At 38.0% G+C, this 19,987-nt stretch overlaps 1 protein-coding gene across 1 annotated transcript in view; it reads right to left on the reverse strand.

Annotated features, from left to right (window-relative positions):
* Nucleotides 1-19,987, reverse strand: part of LOC116303236 (polycystin-1) — a 28,305-nt gene that overhangs the window by 6,502 nt on the left and 1,816 nt on the right. Inside the window, exons 2-15 of the mRNA XM_089032435.1 lie at nt 15,395-15,630; nt 14,969-15,123; nt 12,710-14,532; nt 7,211-8,677; nt 6,614-6,849; nt 5,456-5,784; nt 4,861-5,049; nt 4,237-4,362; nt 3,297-3,408; nt 2,544-2,626; nt 2,358-2,447; nt 1,877-2,029; nt 839-1,420; nt 41-271 (exon numbers count right to left, since the gene is read on the reverse strand). Coding sequence (XP_088888561.1) covers nt 41-271; nt 839-1,420; nt 1,877-2,029; nt 2,358-2,447; nt 2,544-2,626; nt 3,297-3,408; nt 4,237-4,362; nt 4,861-5,049; nt 5,456-5,784; nt 6,614-6,849; nt 7,211-8,677; nt 12,710-14,532; nt 14,969-15,123; nt 15,395-15,630 — 5,812 coding nt within the window. The remainder of the gene's footprint in view (nt 1-40; nt 272-838; nt 1,421-1,876; nt 2,030-2,357; nt 2,448-2,543; nt 2,627-3,296; nt 3,409-4,236; nt 4,363-4,860; nt 5,050-5,455; nt 5,785-6,613; nt 6,850-7,210; nt 8,678-12,709; nt 14,533-14,968; nt 15,124-15,394; nt 15,631-19,987) is intronic.

Consider the following 19,987-nt stretch of genomic DNA (forward strand, 5'->3'; position numbering starts at 1 on the left):
CAAAGGGATTAAAGAATTTATATACGAGGAAATTTCTTACCTTTCGTATATCTTTTAAGTCAGCTCTTCTAGCAAAGATGACAGCAATCAAGTACAGGGCAAAAATAGATATGATGACTGCGAAGACTGTAGGATTGCTAGCAAGGTCTGAGAACCCAGCTAATGCTTTACCAAAGTCTATTGGGTTTGGCGCTACAAACATACCACCACCAAACGATGTCAAGTGATCACAAATACAGTACGTCGCGGCTGGGGATGTGTGCTCATCAACCTGGTATATTAATAAATGGTATTTATAATACACTCAACAAAATTATTTGATTCTGATTGGACAAGAGGAGCACAATTAAATCCCAAATTGTACTCTGTAGAGTCCCAATTAAATTCCTCAATTTTGTGTATTATAAACAAAATATCGCACAATGTTCTCGTACAATTCGGAATTTATAGATAATCATGATGATTTGAAAGTTCTCAAATTGGACCTAAAAGGCTTGTCCCATTTTGAAAACTTTCCAGCAAAACATTACTCGTACCTATAAATTCCGAATTGTACTCGAGATCGTGCGATTTCCTATACAAATTATGCACCTATTTAAAAGATGGTTGTTAGAGCCAACTGAGATATTAGCCGTTCCGAGATTGAGAAAAAAACTGGCTCGAGTTGGCAATACAGTGCATTGTGGGACATATTTCCCAAGATGTATTTGTTCCAAGATGGCGGCTATTTATTCCAAGATGGCGGCTATTTCGTTCCTAAAACAGCCCCACAATGCACCGAAATGTAGACTCAACCTAGTTCTCACCTCAAACTCGGAACGGTTATTATGCCACTTACCTCGCACCCGTCTCCTTTCCACGCATCGTCTTCACCATCCCAGTACCGGCATGAGCCAGAGAAAGTAGATATTGTGTAATTAAGATGTCCTGAACAGTTTTCCCTGACGTAACCATCAAGCATCGGTTTTACACAAATGTAATACACACCTGCGGCGGTACGATTGAGTTCAACGTTCGATATAAAGAACGAATAAGGATCTATCTCAACTAGAATGTCGTTTCTTGGAAGTGTCCAATTATAGTCATAATCCTTTGAACAATCATATTCATTACGCCTTATGGTGAGTGTTAGGGGAACAGAACAGTTGATTGGATGAACCGATCCATGGATAGAAGAATCGTTAGTCGTTACATTCATTCTATGAGTCGAAACATCGTGTCCTTGTGATGAATACACTCGAAGAGTGTCGGCTTTGCTCTCGGAGATGTGGTTTTTGATTACAACTTGTATTTTTTGGGTCAAATTCCCGACTTTTAAAGACTCTCCTGATTGGCTTCCTAAGTCCAAGCTGATGACGTCAGTAGCTACCGCATTTGAAGTCGGAGTCCAAAGGAATGGGTTTGATTTCGAAGAAAACATCTATCAAGAAAATTGAATCATAATTATAATTGACGTTCGCATCACGCTTTGTGTATCGAAAGAAAAAAAGAGAGAAAAATTCGAAAATGAAATAAAAAGTAAGAGTGAGAGATAAACAAAAGGAGGGAAAAATGGAAAATGTGAACAAAATGGTTTGAATGAATAAATGAATGGACGGACGGACGGACGGACGGACCGACGGACGGAGGGAGGGAGGGAGGGATGGATGGATGGATGGATGGATGGATGGATGGGTGGGTGGGTGGGTGGGTGTGTGGGTGGGTGGATGGGTGGGTGGGTGGATGGATGGATGGATGGATGGATGCATTGATGCATGGATGCATGGATGGATGCATGGATGGGTTGATTGATGGAGCCCATTAATTAGTCACATGACATAAAGGAAGTCTTTGGCTTTCACACCTGCTCATTAGTAATGAAATAAGAAACGCATACCTCTACTATCGTTTGAAACTGTGAAGAAAGGTTGAGTTCAGACTGCATATCAGGGAGTTTAAACGAACTGTCTTTTAACCCAAGTGGCGTTGTATTGAGTTCCCCAACCGACTTGATTCCAGTCAGAAGTGCTAAATAAGGTGTGTCGAGCATCTGTAAAGAAATAAATAATTGACAAAGTAAAAACAAGTAATAAACAAACAGACGAAAAATCAAAAGAGCGAACCTACTGACAAATTTCTAATCACACGTGATGTGGAGTCCAGAAATAAATAAAACCTGCGACCCTAAACGTGAAGGAACCACCCTTGATTTAATAATCATTTGGTCAAGGCATATATATCTCGCGTCTCATCTGCTTTTTTGTCTCTTAAGGCGATGGCTATAGTAATGATGATAGTGACAATGGTGGCAGCGGCAGCAGTATCTTTTTCATCATAAACTGATATCCTCGAGGTACGTTAAAAGTACTTGAACTTACGGTATAGTTCTGTCCCACAAGAAGGTTATCGCGTAGAAGATTAAATATCTTATCCATAGAACTTAACAAGGAACTTGTAATTCTCTTTGCCTACGAAAAGAGTATAATGAAAGATATATAACCAACATGAATGGAAGTTCAGGTCATCATCAATCAAAGTTCGTGTTATATCATAGCTCTATTTACCTCGGCCGTGGAAAAACCAGTTGCAGAACTATCAGATGACATACTTTTACTCAAATGCATGGAGCTACTCATCATTATACTACCTATTACCAGAGAAAAAACGAATTAAGCAACAAGTTAGTCATAATAATAAATGGTAAGGAAACATCGATTTGTTCGATGTGATAAACTCGACAAAATACTGCAGACTCCAAACAATATCCACTCGTACTGCACCCTACACCGTCCAATAAGATCTATTCATCCCACACCATTGAAAATACAACCAATCAGAATGCACAGTGGCGGATCCAGGACTTTAAGAGGGGGGGGGGTTCATTTTTGCAAATCTCGGCACAACAATAACGTTCTCTTGCATCATCATTTTTCCCATGAGGCACATCACTGGCCTAGGGGCGCTCTTGATAAGGATAACCTATCCACCAGTCCAGGCCCGATTATTGTGGGCGAAGGTGCTAATTTTCAAAAAGCGGATCTACCATACTTTTTTTTATTTATTTAAAAAATCCAAGGTACCAGCCGGCGGGGGGAAGAGGGGGGTTCATTTACACCCAATGAACCCCCCTAAATCCGCCACAGATGCATAAGAAGTGTTGTATAATAGGCGGTTACAACTGTTTCTTCCCAATAGACATTTCGAAGTATAGTTTTTTCATACTAGCCGTGAATACGAGTGACTCTTGGGAACTTCCATGGTAATGCACTCAAAACCATCTTATAATAGTACATACATATAGTATAGAGATTTCTTACCGATTCCACCTAGGATGTTCATGCTTGCCATTTCTATTAACTCAACGTTTGCGTAGTTTTTTGTTTCGAGCAAAACATTTAGCATCTTATCGAATACAACTGTTGCTTGTCCCTTAAATACAAAAAATAATAATATAACGCTCTTCGAATCAAAATCGTAAACCACACGGCTTTGTCACGGTTACGGTCACGGTCACGGTCACGGTCACGGCACTTAAATAACTTTTTTTACAGTGGGATACAATTTCAATATATGTTTACTGGTTTCCACTTTGGCCCAATGCCACTCACACACACTACTACTGCGTTAGATATTCTATACATACAGCTTTATGTTTCTTTGATTATTTCTTCATTTCAGTTTCATTTCAGTGTCCCCAATTGGTTGTATAAACTAAATACATTGACACTTAAATAAGGTGTTTTATTTTTTTATTAACTCTCAACTCACATGTTGTGCAACAATATTGACTTTTTTCCAATAAAAGCGCGACATGAGTAACGGAGTGCATTTGAAAAACGACTCAAATTGAGCTATGTTTTTAATGCATATTTGCAACTGCAAACTAGGTTCTACAGTCACGCGATATTTGATCATAGTATGGAACAACTACATTTTGTTTGTCTGGAAGATGAAGGCACGGAACAATCACGGAGCTGGTTGACGATATCTGCAGGATTATTCACTGCAAACAAGATTACTGAATATCCAGTCGAATCGTTCGGTTTAACCATTTGCAGATGTATTTTAGAGCAAAGGCGGCACCTTCTACTCAGATATTTTAAGACTCTGAGTGCGCGCGCACAACAGACCGATACCCAGCCAACTGAGCTAACCGAAAGGGACACAAAAAATAGACGTTTTCACAGTCCTAGTAAGGGATTGATTGTGCTCTCTTTATAAAGTAAATTGAATCATTATAAAGTAAATTAAACTCACCAGGGTATTATGAGACAACAAGTCAGGTTTGGCAGTTAGCTCCACCAAACTTTCGGCGATTGCCAGGACATCTTCTGGAAGCTGAGAAGGAATCTGTGCCGCGATGTCAATGAAGTATTCTAATCTCTGAAGAAACCAAACAACAAATAATACTATCAATACGTTTTGTCATTTCGGACATTAAAATAAATAAAATGAATCCAAACAAATGGGAATTTACAGTGGTTAAATAGAGTGGCTCTTCTTCCATAAATATCAGTCTCGGTAAGGGGCTCTTCCGTGAGTTTCTTTCACACGCACTTCCGTTACATCCACTATTTAGAACAGTTTTAGTATGACTGTGAAAATCTCACGGCACCAACACGGTCGTGACATAGCAAGGAATACGCCAGCCCAGTAAACTGTCACAGAAAATTACTCTTCATCCAATCAAATGCCCGAAAAAAGGTATTAACAATGAGTGGACATGGATACGCCAATGTCACGGAACTGCCAGACCAATTAGATTGGGTGAAAAAAAAATCAGCTCTCAATCAAGTTCTAGAAAACATCACTGTCGCAGCAAGGCACGCAAACGGCACCGTCTTTTTCAGTCATACAACAACTGCTCTATAACACACTAACCTCTGCTATGTTTTTAAGGCGGTCAGTATCATTTCCTGCTTCTGTTGCCGAATGAATTAAGACTGAAGCAACAGAGCTTAGTAGCTGTGAAGCTGTCTGTGTATTTCCACCTAAGATTTCATTTAGTAGGGGTCCGTTTGGTTTTAGTACTTTGTTTATGCTTTCCATTGGGTCCTCAAATGTGTGAATCTAAATACAAGAAAATAAATTTTAATGATACGACTATTTGAAGAAAAGGTTGATGAAGGCTTTGTCGACTGTTACTCTAATTGCCACGTGGGAATGGCCATGTGATCTGAAATGGGTAAAAATTAAGCCAAACCACGTGGGAATGGTCATGTGATCTGAAATGGGTAAAAATTAAACCAAACCACGTGGGAATGGTCATGTGATCTGAAATGGGTAAAAATTAAGCCAAGCCACGTGGGAATGATCATGTGATCTGAAATGGGTAAAAATTAAGCCAAACCACGTGGGAATGGTCATGTGATCTGAAATAGAGCAACAATTGTGTGGGGGGAAGAGACACTTACGAGTGACGTAGTACGATACTAGGGAAGGGTAAGAGTAAGCTTCCCATAATTAACATGGTTACCTCAACGCTGACCGTCGTCACATTATAATTTCCATATCTGTCTATGATGTACACTTTCAAATTCAGACTGCTTGTGTTATGACTATGGTGATAAGGAAGATAAATCGGCTGGTTTAATTCACGACCCGAAAACATAAATCTTTCGATCTCGAAATCGATTGTTACTCGGTAAGTGATGGGCAGATCTTCGTCTATCCATCCCGCACAGTTGAGTCGGAAAGGGGTCTTGACTGCATAACCAATGCTTGGATTTATGGCGCATTCTCCTCCACGTGGGAAGTCGTTGGTTTTGAAAAGCGTCTCCATAAATCCTTTATTCTCTTTGTCCCCTGAAGGAAAATAACAGATTTCAGAAGAAATCATACTTTTTGTCGGGTCTAAACTTCGTTTCTAATGTACATTATCAATGTCACTATCACTGTCAATGTCACTAATGGTTGGATAATAATTTTTATCAGGCGGAAGGATTTCTGATTACATCGCATCAACGTAGCCACTACTGATTATGGTCACTGTGCTCGAGCTTGTCTTACACCCCGAGCCAAGAAGATGAGTCCTCTCTTATACGTCAATCGACAGGGCAGAAAAACTTAACTGAGTTTAATACTCCAAATTTTTAAGTGTTTCACTTGTGTCACTGCTGCTCGAAACTTGTGACGAAATTTTGTCGAATTAGAGTAAAGGCTATATATCAGTATTCACGAAAATATCAGTTTTTCTGCTGATCAAAGTAACACCTCTCCCAAAGTACACGGCTTTATATGTCAATTACGCATTCAATAATTTTTGGTCTTATTTGAAATTTTGCTATTTGGCTTCAAAAGAACGTGTTTACAAAATATTGAGCTTAAATATGTAAAGCTGTCCTTATGGCGAAAGGCCAAAAACCGTTTTTCTGCCCTGTCACGTCAATCACAATAGCCCACTTCAATGCGAGACTTGGTGCATAAAGCTCAGTGATTTGTGACAGGAGAAAAGAATATATTTAACTTTGCACGTAGCCTCGTACTGAAACCTTTGTGTGTGACAAGCGAAGCATATCTCGGAAGTGGACTATTCAGTTTTTTTTGTCCAGATATTTTTACCACGAAAAAAGATAAAAAATAAAAACGAAAAAAATCTTGCAAATTAAGGTATAGTTGAGAATCAATGTCTCACCTTTCTTCCAAGCAAATAAGATGAGCTTGTAATATTTTCCTCCTTCAAGTATTCCACTTGCCAAGACCAAATTTCTTGAGAGATGGCTGGATAAAGTCTTGCCATTAAGATCAATCATATTTCCCTCACTCCACAGTTGCCATTCAAAGTTTAGTTCAGTGTAGTCCATGTTTAGTGACAAACCCTCGTAAGATACGATCTCTACTGGATTAACCTTGTCGCAGTTGAGCTTACATCTACGATATATGATATTTAAGTTATGAATAAAGGAAACGTCCTAACCGCGCACAATATTGGAATGGGTCGGGGGAGGAGGGTATTGGGTATTTGTGCTTTCTTGTTTGTGGGATTTGAGGATGGAGGGGGTTAGGCTTCACGAATTTGCAACGTCCCCTGTGATTGGTTAGGTTTAGGGGCGGGGTTGGGGAAAGGTCATTGTTTTCTATTGTTCTACACATGTGTGCCCTCAAATAAGATCACATCTTGCAAATTCGTGAAGGACGACCCGATGGAGGTAACGGGTCCAGAGCCAACCCCCGCCCCTCCCTCCCGCAGAGCCTGTAATGAGAAGATATAATCATGAATACGTATACTTACACCATAAGTAACTTGGGAAGAGGGAATACTGGATAGAACTCTATCTGCTGTTGTTTTTTAGCAATTCTTTGTGCTTTGGTAGCAATCACTTCTAAATGACAAGTTTGTCTGGTAGTTATCAGACTTGAGTTGTACTCAAAAGACGACAACGAGAAGGGTAATAAACCAGTACCGTACCCAAAACAACCATCCACTTGTACCACGCTTTGCAGGTTTGTCAGATTTGTTATACCTATGAATGGAAGGCTTTCATTATCTTTCTTTACGAACCACACCCATGTGACATTTGTTATGTTACCAGGAGGAGCATCAAAATCAACAAAGTCAGCACCGATAGTCTTTAGTCCATTTTTATCCTCACTTCGACGTTCACCTCCAGGAATAAAGACTTTAGCTGGGCTAGGTGATATAGTAATGAAGCCATCTGCTCTTCCTAATACACCTCTTACGATTGAATGAACCATTCGTAGAACAAATTCAATGCGAATTATCCCTATTGGAAGAGTTCGTTTTGGAATAATCAACTTGGATGTGTTTAGCTTCCACAAAGGGTGCTCAAGAAGTGTATCTGGTACTCCAGATCCATGGTGTAAGTACACGTTCCAGTTGAAGATCGTTTCTCTGGAGGCTATACAATCGATAACGTTATTTGTTGTAATGATCAGGTCATGTTCCCGAGTTTCGTTTCTCACGTGACTCATATTTACATGTGTTCCTACGCTTAATATTTTTACTGTAGGCTTCCTGCATGGCTTATGCAGTGATACGACGTTGGTTCTTATATACTCATAACGTGAAACAGCATTAGTTGCATTGCAATCAACTCTCAATTCTGTCTCCTTGGCAAACAAATGAGTCACTGTGATATTACCTATTATAGGTTCGATGACCTTAAATGGGAATCCCGGAAAGTCATTCTTTCTTGCACTGGCACCAACTACTTGAAACTCTCCGTCTCCAAAGTCTATGAGAACAGCTGTTAGATAATCTGCGTTTTCGATATGTAAGGTAATGTTAGCAGGCTCGTAGGTCAGGAATGGGGAGTCTTCATAGATGGTGCATTTGATGCTTGGTCTGCACTCGTACACTAGATGTGAAGACAAAGATGATATCTGATTGAATGCCTTGACCGTGAAGTTGTACAAACCTTCCTGAGCACAGGTATGAGTTTGGGTGCGAACACTACTGTTCATTAATTGGATTTGGTTATCACCAAAGTTCCACTCTACATTAGGGCGAGTACCATCCATATGTGCAATCTTGAATATCATCGGACACTCGACAGGAAACATGTTGTTTAGCGGACCTCCACCGGGTTTTCCATACATTTGATCGCACGGTGAGCGTTCTATCTCTAAGATAATAACTTCAATTGGTTCCTCTATTTTCACGAACGTCGAAGACCATTTGCTTGTTAGTTTGTTGTACACTGATGCGTTTACTAGGTAGTCACCTTCAGCGCTGTATCTGAAATGTTATGATACAATTTCAATAAACACTTTTATTGATGTTCCGCACTTGTCCAACCTAAGACACTCTGCGAGCCATCAAGACACAATAGACCTCTTACCCATGGGGCGGCCATCTTGAATTCTATTGTGGATGCCGAGGGAGCAACTATTGGAACATTTGTAGACTACACAGCTATTAGGGTGTCTTTTTATATAACTTAACGTTTTTCAATGAAGAACATATTTAAAAGGCAATTGAATTTGTTAGTAGCACCACTTCCAATTATTTGAAAACGTAACATCTTGACTCCACGCTTTGTAGAAGTTTTGTGTCGGTCCCATTATTCAAGATGGCCGCCGTATCAGTAAAAAAGTGCATCCAATTTTTAACATTACATTGCAAAAAATAACCTTATCTTAAATACTAATGTATCCTTCAAATAGGGTCTATACAGAACATTTCTGTAGCTGTTTGCGCTATGTGGCATCCATCACTTTTCTTCAATCAGAACATCTTTGAGCACACTACGCGCGCGCGTGTCTAATAAAAAGAGGCGTTTGCTTCGCAAGATACTTTATCCAGGGTTCGTGCCGAGGTAACGACTTAAAATTCAAGGACTATTCAAGGAGTGTACAAGGACCCAAAAGTGAATTTTCAAGGAGTATGTTCAGCTAACTATGCGAAGGTTTTATGCGGTGGTTGCACATGGCCGACTTTCAGATTTTCTGATCTTTCTAGCAAAAATCCAAGGAGTTTTCATAAAACATCATAAAATTCCCAGGATTTTGACCCGTTTTATTCGATATTTTAATCCATTCGATTTTGACCCGTTTTATCCGATATGTTGATCTATTCGATTTTGACCCGTTTTAATCGATATTTTAATCCATTCGATTTTGACCCGTTTTATTCGATATGTTGATCCATTCGATTTTGACCCATTTTATTCGATAACTGGATCTATTCGATTTTGACCCGTTTTATTCGATATATTCAACCATTCGACTTTTAACCCGTTTTATTCGATAACTGGATCTATTCGATTTTGACCCGTTTTATTCGATATGTTGATCTATTAGATTTAGACCCGTTTTATCCGATATGTTGATCTATTAGATTTTGACCCGTTTTATTCGATATATTCAACCATTCGACTTTTAACCCGTTTTATTCGATAACTGGATCTATTCGATTTTGACCCGTTTTATCCGATATGTTGATCTATTAGATTTTGACCCGTTTTATCCGATATGTTGATCTATTAGATTTTGACCCGTTTTATTCGATATTTTCATCCATTCGATTTTGACCCGTTTTATTCGATATGTTGATCTATTAGATTTAGACCCGTTTTATCCGATATGTTGATCTATTAGATTTTGACCCGTTTTATTCGATATGTTGATCTATTAGATTTTGACCCGTTTTATCCAATATGTTGATCTATTCGATTTTGACCCGTTTTATACGATATGTTGATCTATTAGATTTTGACCCGTTTTATCCGATATGTTGATCTATTCGATTTTGACCCGTTTTATTCGATATTTTCATCCATTCGATTTTGACCCGTTTTATTCGATATTTTCATCCATTCGATTTTGACCCGTTTTATTCGATATGTTGATCTATTCGATTTTGAGCCGTTTTACTCGATATTTTAATCTATTCGATTTTGACCCGTTTTATTCGATATGTTGATCTATTCGATTTTGACCCGTTTTATTCGATATTTTATTCCATTCGATTTTGACCCGTTTTATTCGATATGTTGATCTATTAGATTTAGACCCGTTTTATTCGATATATTCAACCATTCGACTTTTAACCCGTTTTATACGATAACTGGATCCATTCGATTTTGACCCGTTTTATTCGATAACTGGATCCATTCGATTTTGACCCGTTTTATTCGATATATTCAACCATTCGATTTTGACCCGTTTTATTCGATATATTCAACCATTCGATTTTGACCCGTTTTATTCGATAACTGGATCCATTCGATTTTGGCCCGTTTTATTCAATAACTGGATCCATTCGATTTTGACCCGTTTTATTCGATATATTCAACCATTCGATTTTGACCCGTTTTATTCGATATATTGATCCATTCGATTTTGACCCGTTTTATTCGATAACTGGATCCATTCGATTTTGGCCCGTTTTATTCGATAACTGGATCCATTCGATTTTGACCCGTTTTATTCGATATATTCAACCATTCGATTTTGACCCGTTTTATTCGATAACTGGATCTATTCGATTTTGACCCGTTTTATTCGATAACTGGATCTATTCGATTTTGACCCGTTTTATTCGATAACTGGATCTATTCGATTTTGACCCGTTTTATTCGATATATTCAACCATTCGACTTTTAACCCGTTTTATTCGATAACTGGATCTATTCGATTTTGACCCGTTTTATTCGATATGTTGATCTATTAGATTTTGACCCGTTTTATCCGATATGTTGATCCATTCGATTTTGACCCGTTTTATCCCGGCGATATGTTGATCTATTCGATTTTGACCCGTTTTATTCGATATGTTGATCCATTCGATTTTGACCCGTTTTATTCGATATTTTCATCCATTCGATTTTGACCCGTTTTATTCGATATGTTGATCTATTCGATTTTGACCCGTTTTATTCGATATTTTCATCCATTCCATTTTGACCCGTTTTATTCGATATGTTGATCTATTCGATTTTGACCCGCTTTATTCGATATGTTGATCTATTCGATTTTGACCAGTTTTATTCGATATGTTGATCTATTTGATTTTGACCCGTTTTATCCGATATGTTGATCCATTCGATTTTGACCCGTTTTATCCCGGCGATATGTTGATCTATTCGATTTTGACCCGTTTTATTCGATATGTTGATCCATTCGATTTTGACCCGTTTTATTCGATATTTTCATCCATTCGATTTTGACCCGTTTTATTCGATATGTTGATCTATTCGATTTTGACCCGTTTTATTCGATATTTTCATCCATTCCATTTTGACCCGTTTTATTCGATTTGTTGATCTATTCGATTTTGACCCGTTTTATTCGATATTTTCATCAATTCGATTTTGACCCATTTTATTCGATATTTTCATCCATTCGATTTTGACCCGTTTTATTCGATATGTTGATCTATTCGATTTTGACCCGCTTTATTCGATATGTTGATCTATTCGATTTTGACCAGTTTTATTCGATATGTTGATCTATTTGATTTTGACCCGTTTTATCCCATATTTTCATCCATTCGATTTTGACCCGTTTTATTCGATATTTTATTCCATTCGATTTTGACCCATTTTATTCGATATTTAAATCCATTCGATTTTGATCCGTGGTATTCAATAATTTCATCCATTCGATTTTGACCCGTTTTATTCGATATGTTGAGCTATTCGATTTTGACCCGTTTTATTCGATATGTTGATCTATTCGATTTTGACCCGTGTTATTCGATATGTTGATCTATTCGATTTTGACCCGTTTTATTCGATATGTTGATCTATTCGATTTTGACCCGTTTTATTCGATATTTTCATCCATTCGATTTTGACCCGTTTTATTCGATATTTTAATCTATTCGATTTTGAGCCGTTTTATTCGATATTTTCATCCATTCGATTTTGACCCATTTTATTCGATATTTCGATGCATTCGATTTTCAGGGTTCGTGCCGAGGTAACGACTTAAAATTCAATGACTATTCAAGGAGTGTACAAGGATCCAAAAATGAATTTTCAAGGAGTATGTTCAGCTAACTATGCGAAGGTTTCACACGGTGGTTGCACATACCGACTTTCAGATTTTCCAATCTTTCTGCCTAGATCTATTTCAGAACCATGCAAGTAATGATCAAAGCAAAAATCCAAGGATTTTTCAACGAGTTTCGCTAACATCATTAAATTCATGAGATTTTCAAGTTCCCTTGAAAACGTGAATTAAACTCAAGGAGTTTTCAAGGAGTTTAGGGAGTAGCACGAACCCTGTTTATCAGTTTAAATAAAGTAGAAGTAGAAGTACTTACTTGTGCGAGAAATTCAAAGGAAGAAAACAGTCTTCAAAGACCATCTTAACACTGTCTCCAAAGTCGACATGACATGCTGCACTGGAAGGAACGGGAGCAATGTGACTGAGAGTAAAGTTGATAGTTCCTGTGAGGATTGACTGGGGCGAATTAGAAGTTAGGACTGTTTGTCGGACTGGGTATATGCAAGAAAAGTTTGACTCCCGGTACTCAAAGCTGAACATGTTGCTGCAGTTAGCGAGAACTTTGAAAACCCCCGATGTAGCGCATGTCACAGACTTTGTCATAACGAATCCAGCTTTGCACTTTTGTTGCATCGCTTGATAACCTTGTAGCTCCAAGAAACAGGAGACATCAGAACCATTTTGAAATGCAACAGACACGTCTACAGTTTGATCTACTAAATATGCGTGTCGGAGCAACAATAAAGTACCGCTGACAATTTGGTAAGCAGTAAAGTAAGCTGTCCTACAAAGTCCTAAGGTAACATGGTTATAAACACAGGCTGTTAATGTATTTTTGCCAGTGGGGTAACTTCCTGCAAGTATTAAGACACCTGCTTGACTGCAATTGCTATTAACACATGTGATCTCTGCTGGTTTGTCGTTTAATATCCCCTTGTAGGTTAAGTTTGAACCTCCTTGAGCAGTAAGTGGCAAACTGATGTTGTGCGCCACATTGATAGAGGAAGATATATTTGACATATCCAGTCCTTGAATCGGAATCTCCACATAGATTGTGCACTTTACTGTTGTATTGCTTAGCCCATTAATAGCGAAGGCGGTCACATCATAGGCGTCAGGATTGGGAAAGGAATGATTAATCTCGTTCTCAACAGGAAAGTTTATCATTGATATGTTGGAAACAAAATGCTCTTCACCTCCGTCGCTAAACTTCGTTGAAATATTGGCAAAATCTCCACCGTATAATATTGTTTTAACGGGAACGAGCGGTTGGTAGACAAAACCTTCCCTACATCTATGAATGTCAAGAATCACAGGCATTATTGTCTCGTATTGGCATTGCATCCAGTACCAACTGACCTTGTTGTAGATCTGTATATCAACATTAAACACATCCTTCTTTGGGTATTGGTGCTCGATCGGTTGGACGTTTGAAAACATCTGAGTAAAACCGTCACCAAAAGATACCGTCATTGTTAAATCTGTGCCAAATGCCTCGATATTGAACAAAGAGGTCCCGTTGACAAGCCCACGTCTGGGAATACTAATATTTACGCTGTGTAATTTTTCTTGTACGATTATAGGTTTGCTGAAGACTGTCAAGGTCCTGCCAGAGCTCTGGAGAGCGAAGTTCATCGAAAAACTACTATCTCTATTGTACAAATGTTTTATTTCATGAGATATTCCAGAAGAATAAATAGCCCTGAATGCAAAAATGTCTCTTGTAGCAACAGGTTCAACGCGGGACTCGAAGGTATTACCTACCTCTATGTTGTTATCAGTTGAGAAAGTCAGAGCAGTTATGGCACTACTATTTTTATTCAACTTCGCCAGTTGTCCTCCAGAGGAACCATAAGGCTGTAAAACGATGATATCTCCTTTGATAACGTTTACACTTACGTCTATTGACTTGAATGTGGGTATTGATACGTATTGGAACGACTGGTAATCGTAGATTATGTGCTGATATGTGTAACCTGTCAAGTTCTGCGTCACTTGTGATGATTGACAGCCTATTCCTGATGTGCAACAAGACTGATTGTCCAAATCAAACATCTCTGCATCACTACATCGAGTTCTTCTCGGGACTTGATTCGATTGATCGATTATGGAACTTTGAAGGGCAGGCTTTCTAAGTATCTAAAATAGAAGACAAAGGTTTGAGAGATCGTAATCGTAGACAAGTACAATCGTAGACAACCTTAAGCGATTTTCTAGTTAATTAACTCAATTGTAATAATAACAATAATAAAGGCTTTATTGAAATGATAAGGTATATATCATAAGTTCACAAAAATTGTGGAAACTAAAAGAATAAAATTGAAAATAAAAAGATTCGAAAATTCCAAAAAGCTACAGCGAATGTTTTCAATGACTTTCAATAAAATTTCGTCATAAAGAAAAAGTAAGAAAATCTTTATAGATCTGCTTTTCGTTTAGGACCCGGAAGTCGTTTTGCCATACGAAGTTTTTAAAACTGCTAGTGAGGTGTTAAAGTACGTTAAAATCTTCTAAGTCATTTGAAGGAGAAAAAAACAAACATATATAGTGATATTATTTAAAATGTTACGTATACCATCACACGAAACGATCCAAGTCTAGCAAAGGTCATTTCGATATTAAAGAGCGTCCCGTTCTCTTTAACTGGATATCCAACGAATGCTATTATCCCATCTCCTGTAGTTTCAGTGGCTCCGTTTGGATCTTCTCCAAGCTCATAATAGATAGAGTCTGAAACCATACCACACAAACATTAATTCAATCGATACTTTGAAACAACCTCAGGGCTGATGTAAGTCAGGTTACGACTAACTCACAGATGGAATCCTCTGTTCACATGTGTTGCCCCAAAGATGAAAGTCTATCGCACTAACGGGGCTATATCATCCTTATTATTTTCAAAATGAAAAACCTACTAGGGGCGTAACGAGAGACCCGGAGCTGAAGACGCGAAAGCGTCTTAGACTAATCCAGAACATTCTATTAACTTTATGTTCCTTACCAGGAAGTTTGTTCTGTTCGATGGTACCATCTCCATAGTCAACGGTTACAGAGATATTACTTCCGCGGCTTAGTGTCATGTGACAGGAAACGTTGTCGTTCAGGGCGGCATAGGATGGACACACAGTGTCATGAGAAGTGGGCGGGTCAACTACAGAAATTTGACCTGTTGTGGTAATGTTCCCAAGTTCGTCAAATATGTTGAAAAAAACATTAAAGGTTCCCAAATAATGGTACCTGTTGGAATCAAGAAATCGTGTCTAAGGCACTGGCTAAACGAGGGAACATGTTTCCAGAAACATGTTTACCGCGCGCATGTTTCCCCGATGTTTCCCAGTTAAGCCACATGCGAAACATTGCTGTGTGCAACAAATTTTGCTTCCAAGACGCAAAAATGTTCTGTCGTGTGTCAGAAACATTTCACATGGAAACAATGTTTCCCGACGTTTCCTCGTTTAGCCACGAAAGGCAACATTCTAAATGTTTGTTACTTAGCAACGCTCGCTCTATCTTGAAGGTGCGCATGCCCTAACCGATTTTGAGTAAACATGTTCCCCGATGTTTCCTGACAGTTTTGCCACCTTTGGAAACATTTAATGAAACATAGTTCTGGAAACATGTTTCCTCGTTTAGCCAGGGCGTAAGCCTATGAAGTAAAGTTCAGGATTGTCGTAACATTCATGGTGGTAGTAAAATGGTTGATGATATTTTTAGTGATGATGATAATGACGGTGGTGTTGATGATGATGGTGCTGTCGGTTGTGATGACAATAGTAATGATGATGATGATGATTTCGGTGGAGAAGTTGGTAGTAGGAGTTGGTTGTGATGATGGTCGTCATTGTTGTTGTTGATGATGATGATGATAGTGATAGTGATAGTGATGTTCCGATGATGATGAAGATAAACACAGTGGTGGTAAAATGGTTGATGATATTTTTAGTGATGATGATAATGACGGTGGTGTTGATGATGATGATGATGATGCATGATGATGATATAATAAATTCACAGATATAAAGCATGACCTTTGAGATGGAATGGTAATTTCAGCAAGAAAATATAAAAGCAAAAAACTTCCGTTTATTCTCATCATAGTTAATAGAGGTTGTTAACTATGGTCTCAGATCGTCTAATTCAACAACTTTATTTTTTGAAAGTAGGTATAAAAGCTTTATTTATTTATTTATTTATTTATAATTATTTATTTATTTATTAATAATTATTATTAAGTAGGTAAATTTGATAATATTTTTTGTAAACCACGTAGATGATGGTGGCAATTTCATTAGTAATTTGGAAAATTAATGATACCAATTTTTGTTTATTCAGTCGTCTTCAGTAGTTCAAATTCCACAGTTCAAACATTGACAACTGGTCTATTTTCTCAAACGACAAAAGAATAATCTTTACTAACCCATGCTGAATAGTAGTAGTAGTGGTGGTGGTGGTGCAGGTCTTCCCAACAGTTCCGTCACCAAGGTCATAGAAAACTGTCAATTTTCTATGTTTATAAGCATCGCTAACGCCAAAGGTAAAAGCCCTATGCAGATAAACTTGCTTAGGAAACCACACAGCGGCGGCGGTTACCGGGTAAAGTCGGTCAAACGGGAAACCAGTTGGCACATTGTCGATCGGTTTTGGAGAATAACAATTATAATATTCTTTGTTATTACCAAAGTTTGTACGATTGGTACACACGCAATGTACACGATTCAATACTACTGCTCGCTTGAATGACAGTATACTGCAATGAGCCAAACAGTAGTCCTTGTTTACTATTTGGCTGATGGGCAGACCGGAATGGAAATCTCCTTCGTATAGTTGAGACCATCTGAAGCAGCCTTAAGAACATCAATTGGATGGTTGAAATTAATTTTTTTCAGCTTATGGAACATAGCAATGATAACAAAGTGGAGTTGGTGCCATGAATATAATCACAATCCGGATATTTTTTCAATACTATACAACATAATTTAAAAAAAAAACATCTTTCAAGGGTTTATATGATATATAAAAAAGTGTGATATGGGCAGGCCAATGGTGCTTAACATTAACCCCCAAAAACCGGAAATTCCGTGTTCAAATCAAATGTTATGTGTCATTTCAATCGGAAATTCCGGAAAGCTCGGTCTTCCTATTGAGATACTGTAATCACTTTTCTTTCAATGGCCGACTAACTTACCATATTGATCATGAAATGGTACAACATTCTCTGCAACGAAACAAAGCACTCGGTATTCTGATTCTTGTTTATAGTTGAAGAATACCAATATTTATTATGTTAATATTACTTTCCAATTTGGCCTTCTTCCAACTTACACCACAAAGGGCGGATCCAGGGGGGGAAAAGGGGGGCTGAAGCCCCCCTTCAGCAGAAAAAAACGATGCTTTTTTATATTGTTTTCCGTTGTGTTGACGGAAGAAACTCAATTAGCCCCCCCCTAAACTCAATTAGCTCCCCCCCCCCCAAAAAATTTTGGCTGGATCCGCCCTTGACCACACCACTATATTTTGTATTACATGCTTCATGTTTAGTTTCTTGAGAAGAGAAGAAAAAACGGAGAAAAATTCTCTCTAGGTAGAAAGAACGACTTCCATTATCTCTTCTCTTATTAATATTTTTCTTTTCTCTTCCCCTGGCCTGCTAACTTTCTTTTCACTTCACTTCACTTTACTCCATTTCCTTCTCTTCTTTTCACTTCACTTTCCTTTCGTTTCCTTTTGATGGGTGGATGGATGGGTTGATTAGGAAATGTTCCTGGTTTTCAAGTTTTTCTTGATAGAGAAGGGTAACTTCGTTTTAAAATGTAGTCTTTAAATTGTCCTCTAATTGTCTTCTACACACTGATTTTACCTTTATATAATTTTATGTCGATGCTTGCATTCAGATTCAAATCATTTTGACCATTGTAGAACTTGAACATTAAAAGCTTTCCGTATAGTTTTCTTCCATTGCTCAAACAGAAATATCCATCGTTCGCGGATGAGTCAATCATAAACAGCTGAAATAAAAGACATTAAGCCAGTGGATCAGTAACAAATATACACCTTTTGCTGTTCATTAACCGCAAAGGAATATTCATTGCAGCGAAGAAGCATTGTCATTAGAGCGAACAGGCATACAATAAGGCGAACGGACTCTCAAGAGTGCGATGGAACTTTCATTAAGAAATTTAGCATTGAATTTGACAATCGTTAATATGTTTTCGTGGATTCATTAACGTTTTCGAACTTTCATTAGCGTTTTGGTGCAGACAATAAACCACAATACACATTCAATACAGTGTTTTGGACATTTATTTACGCAATACAATATAAGTATATTGTGCTTTTACGATTGTAGATTTTCAAAGACAAGAAAGTGAACTTATCCTTGAATGTCTTCTCTATTTAAACATCTTGGACGATATTTTTGCATGTGGTTGTACCATTGTATGCATTTCTGTGGATCTTCATAGGCCCTCACAAGACGCTATCTGACTTTATTTGGAATTTGGTTTCTTTGTTGAGCCAATGCAATATCCAAAAAAGAGGGATTAAAAAACTCAGAACTGATTTGATATTTACATCTAACGGCGCTTTGCTTGTACGAAGTCATATTCACGGCTTGTAAAAAAATGGAAAGACAGTTAAAATCCTACAATTCCTAGTGGAAAATATACTTATATTGTATTGCGTAAATAAATGTCCAAAACACTGTATTGAATGTGTGTTGTGGTTTATTGTCTGCACCAAAACGTTAATGAAAGTTTGAAAACGTTAATGAACCCACGCAGACATATTAACGATTGTCAAATTCAATGCTAAATTTTTTAATGAAAGTTCCATCGCACTCTTGAGAGTCCGTTCGCCTTATTGTATGCCTGTTCGCTCTAATGACAATGCTTCTTCGCTTCAATGAATATTCCTTTGCGGTTAATGAACAGCAAAAGGTGTAGTACAGTACCAAGGAAATAAAGGAAGATAATGAAATAAGCAAAAGGAAGTGTTCCTACGAAAATGTTCCTGCGTAAAATGATTTTATAAATCTCATTGAGGTTTTGTAATCGCAATGAAGTAAGCTTGCTACTTGCTACTCTCTCTCTCTCTCTCTCTCTCTCTCTCTCTCTCTCTCTCTCTCTCTCTCTCTCTCCGTCTCCTCTCTCTCTCTCTCTCTCTCTCTCTCCTCTCTCTCCTCTCGTCTCGTCTCTCTCTCTCTCTCTCTCTCTCTCTCTCTCTCTCTCTCTCTCTCTCTCTCTCGTCGAAGTGTGTCAATATATTGAAGATGAACTACCAAGTGCCAAGATAGCAATCTCCGAAATAATTCTTCGAAAGGACTCTGCTGAAATAGTAATGATGAAAAGGTAAATTATACACCGTGAAAAGATGAAAAAACTTACTGACGTTTCGGACGCTAGTCCTTCGTCGGAGTAAAAGAGAAAGAAGTGGTAGAAAGGAGTGTATATATGATAGAATAAGACAAAAGAAACCAATGAGAGCAAGGTAGGCAAGGAAACAAAAACAAACAATCAAAAGACAAAAGAAAAGGTTAGTTGAAAATAAAGCGTTCATTAATCCCGTTGGGACTAAGAGTGCCCAATAGGTGAATAAG

The sequence above is a fragment of the Actinia tenebrosa genome, unplaced genomic scaffold (assembly GCF_029948245.1).
Source record: "Actinia tenebrosa isolate PJP-AT-01 unplaced genomic scaffold, QUT_ActTen_1.0 PGA_scaffold1__47_contigs__length_23844297, whole genome shotgun sequence".
NCBI classification, from domain to species: domain Eukaryota; kingdom Metazoa; phylum Cnidaria; class Anthozoa; order Actiniaria; family Actiniidae; genus Actinia; species Actinia tenebrosa.